This window comes from Lucilia sericata, unplaced genomic scaffold (genome assembly GCF_015586225.1).
Source record: "Lucilia sericata isolate MDLA Ls3-8-SP2 unplaced genomic scaffold, ASM1558622v1 Contig000871F_arrow, whole genome shotgun sequence".
NCBI classification, from domain to species: domain Eukaryota; kingdom Metazoa; phylum Arthropoda; class Insecta; order Diptera; family Calliphoridae; genus Lucilia; species Lucilia sericata.
In genome coordinates, this window is record NW_023994862.1 from 2,501 (window position 1) to 6,437 (window position 3,937).

At 32.4% G+C, this 3,937-nt stretch overlaps 1 protein-coding gene across 1 annotated transcript; it reads left to right on the forward strand.

Annotated features, from left to right (window-relative positions):
• Positions 1 to 169: 169 nt before the first annotated feature.
• On the forward strand, positions 170 to 833 carry LOC119608694 (serine protease inhibitor 27A). The gene has a single exon (XM_037963206.1). It carries the CDS (start codon positions 204 to 206, stop codon positions 690 to 692), a length of 489 nt encoding a protein of 162 aa, XP_037819134.1. The 5' UTR covers positions 170 to 203; the 3' UTR covers positions 693 to 833.
• Positions 834 to 3,937: the final 3,104 nt, after the last annotated feature.

Genomic DNA, 3,937 nt, shown 5'->3' on the forward strand with positions numbered 1-3,937 from the left:
TTAGTTAGTTAGTTAGTTAGTTAGTTAGTAGTAGTTAGTTAATTGACTCACCAGAAGAAGTGTTTTCGTGGATTATTTCATGTGGAAACCTGTTTAATAAACCTAAAATAAACCATTGATAACTCCATATATATTTCATTAACTTTTCCTCATTTTTTACTTGATTTTTAATCTTCTTATTTCAGAATCAAAAATACAGCTTAATGATCGTCTTACCTAATGATCTAGAAGGTCTACACTCGGTCATTACCAAACTGGAACCCAGTGATTTGAAAATGGCCAAACATCAAATGAAAGAACAAGATCTACACATTGTTTTACCCAAATTCCAAATAGAAGAAACATCTCGTTCCGAATCTATGCTAAAAAGTCTGGGTTTAACAAAACTCTTCTCACGCAATGATGCCGACTTAAGTCTACTCTCTGATGATCGTGATTTACACGTGGATGAAATTGTACAATTCGTTAACGTTAGAATCGATGAGGGAGGTAGTTCAAATATTGCTCTCTCTGCCTCTAATACTCAGGCTAGAGATAATGAATCATTGGAGAAAATTGAAATTAACCATCCATTCGCCTATTTCGTAATGGACTGTGAGAAGGATTTCGTTTTGGTATCGGGTAAAGTACATGCTCCCGAAGTGCAAGATGAATTGCCCTTGAGCATTGAAGTGGAATTTGAAAAAGCGTAGATATTTAAGTTAAATTTAATAATAAACAATAAAATTCTCAAGACTTGTAACAATCATATTTTAGGCATTTCATGGTCAACAAATTAACACAATGTAGGTTTACTATTTTCTATGTATTCTAAATAAATAAGTGTAACGAAATTAAACTTTTTTTATAAAAAAAACAACAAAAATTAGTTCTGCTTAAAGTTTTATTTTGTAAGTAATTTTATAAATTTTTGTAAGGTACTTGATTTTGAGAATTGTGGCCAACACGAGTTCCCATGACAGTGATAATTGAAATGTTTTCGCTTCTATATACATTATGCAACAATCAAAACAATGATTATAACAATTAATACATACGCTACGTATTTTTCATAACTAACTAAAACTATTAACAACCCCCTCTTAAAAATCAATTGCCTGGAATAACAAATTTATCATACACACGACTTTTATTTATCACTGCTGCAAAAAATTCTGTTTGTCACTGTTTCTACTAAAGATAAATGAAAAAGTAAACCAATTTCCTCTTCAAAGGGGTTGTTGTTTAGTTGGCATTTTCAGAGTTTAAAACACGTTTTCCTTTTTCTTAGAAATTTACAGATTCGTAATATGAATTTTAGTAAAATGTATTTCTAAAAACTACAAAAAGGCATCATTATCATATTGTATTCAATTTATAAATAGAAGAAATACTTTGTTCTACTATTCTCTTTGTTCTCTATGTTTGTGTAACACGGATGATGATGATGCTACTGATGCAGAGGATGATGATGAATACAAATGTTTTACTCATGCAAAAGTTGATCTTTGATCCCATAAATGTGTCATTGTTTTTTTTTTTTAAAAATCTAAAATTGTTAGATTTTTACTCATATCCTTTGAAATTGATGCATCATGTTTAGTTTAATAGACAACCAAAGTGGGCCACGTGTCATTACTTTTTTCCTTTTGTCTAATTTAGTATAAGAGTATTTTTGATTTCATAAGAATAAAGTGAATTGATTTGTTGTCATCAAGTCATAATTGTTGTACAATATAACAAATTGCAAGTCATATATGAGACATTAATCAAAATATAAAAAAAATCTTTGAAAAATCATAAGATTATAATTCTTAAAGATTGAATTATAATCTTATGATTTTCAAAGAAAGTATAGTCGGTCATGCTCGACCATATTCTGATTTATGTCGTTGTTTCGATTCCGTTTTGGCTTTGGTGTCGATTCACCTAGTTGGCCGAGCAGCTCTGATTACCGTAATGGATCCATTTTACATCGCAAGTAAAGATTCTGTGCCAAAGTGTTTTTCTATTATAACTTTCAAGCAGAATTTCGGAAACGCAATATCGTCTTACAAGGCCTTTTGATTTAAAATCGTTTAGCATGCTGCTGCTCGCAAAATTACTGCTTCAGTAGCATACAATGATGTTGCAAGAGATTGTATTGAGTTTGACAACAATCTTTATAGTTGCCTCCAATTTTTGTTTTTCGAACTGTCCCGCTGTCCTGGGAGATAAATATCCTTTTTGTAAAAACTATACATTTCGTAACTGTTCAAATGATTTCTTACACGTTTAACAGAATGAACGCATTAGTTTTGGAGAGAAAACGGCGTGCTTCAAAGATGATATAGTCATGGCCGTCCGCTTGTTTGTTGAAAGCACTATAGAGACCCAACGGAAAAGCTAGAGGCTTGAAATTTTCCACAAATATTCGCTTTCGTTGAAAAAATATAAATAAGTTTTATACGAGACAAAATCTCTATAACCAATTCAATGAGGATCGGTTGTCCCAATCCCCCCATATAAAGTCCTCTTCAAAAAATTACTTTATGATGAAATTCGACACAAAATTATTTTAATGAGGATGGGTTCATAATAGACCCTACCTCTTATTAAGGTCCCCTTCAAAAAATTACTTTAACCCTAATTACTGCCTTAAAAATACGAGTACAGTTATCGACATAAACAAGTAAATTGTAAATTGCTCTAGAAAATTTAATGAGGATCGGTCTATAATTGACCCTATAACTTCTCATTCAGTCTTAAAAGTGAAGAAATGAAGTTCGACATAAAAAAGGTTTTTATGAACCAAAATCGCTCTCTAATTGACCCTATCCCCCATACAAGTCTCCTTTAGAAAATCACTTCAACGATCCTTGCTGGCATAAAAATACGGGATGAAATTCGACTTATACAAGTTTTGTATGAACCAAAATCGTTCTATAAAAGTTTCAGAGGATTGGTCCATAATACTCGATCCTCGATACTCGATTCAGAACATTACTTTAACGCTCATTGCTGGCTTAAAAATATAAGTACAGTTATGAAACAAATAGGTGTTATACGAACCGAAATTTATCTACCAAATATTATGTCCATCGGTCTATAATTGACCCTAACCACCATATAAACCCTCTTACAGAATTGACATAAGTTCTATTCCAAATATTAATCTGAAGTTTAATAGGAAAGTGAGAATAAATGACATTCAAAATCACCTTATAAGCTACTAAAGACTAAAACCGCGTCCAAATCGAAAAAATCTATAGCAATAGTGGGCATGACATCTTCCTTATAAAAGAACCACCTTAGTAATCAATATTACTACCTTAGTAATGAATAATTTAATACAAAAATGGTTATATAGTACGTCAGGGGGTGTGGCACCTCCCATATCAATTAAATGCAATAATTAGTATTTAATAATTAAAGCTTGAATCCTCAAGTTTAGCATGAAGAACTTTGATGTCCTTGTGAACATTTGGTAAGATACTGCGAGGAATTGCAATGGAGGGCCGGTCTCCTCCCATGTGAATTTAATACAAAAATTCGTGTATCTGGGAATTTTTAGGAGGCATAATCTTTAAATATTGCATGCTTAATACTGAATTCCATATCAACGTTCGGGGCTTAGACGTGCTATCTATCCTATGTATTAATATTTATTAAATTTCATTTTGAATTTTGGTTGAGTTTTTTTATACCAACCATAAAAAAGAAAGGGGGTATATTGTTATACCCTACACCACTTTAGTGGGGAGGGTATATTGGATTTGTGCTGATGTTTGTAACATATAAAAATATTCGTCCTAGACCCACCTTAAAGTATACCAATCGGCTTAGAATCGTTTTCTGAGTCGATTAAGCTATGTCCGTCCGTCCGTCCGTCTGGCTGGCTGGCTGTCCATGTAAACCTTGTGCGCAAGCTACAGGTCGCAATTTTCAAGATAATTGGATGAAATTTGGCACGCACGTT

Coding starts and splice junctions, on each gene's coding strand:
- LOC119608694 (XM_037963206.1), top strand. CDS start 204: ATGATCGTCTTACCTAATGATCTAGAAGGTCTACACTCGGTCATTACC.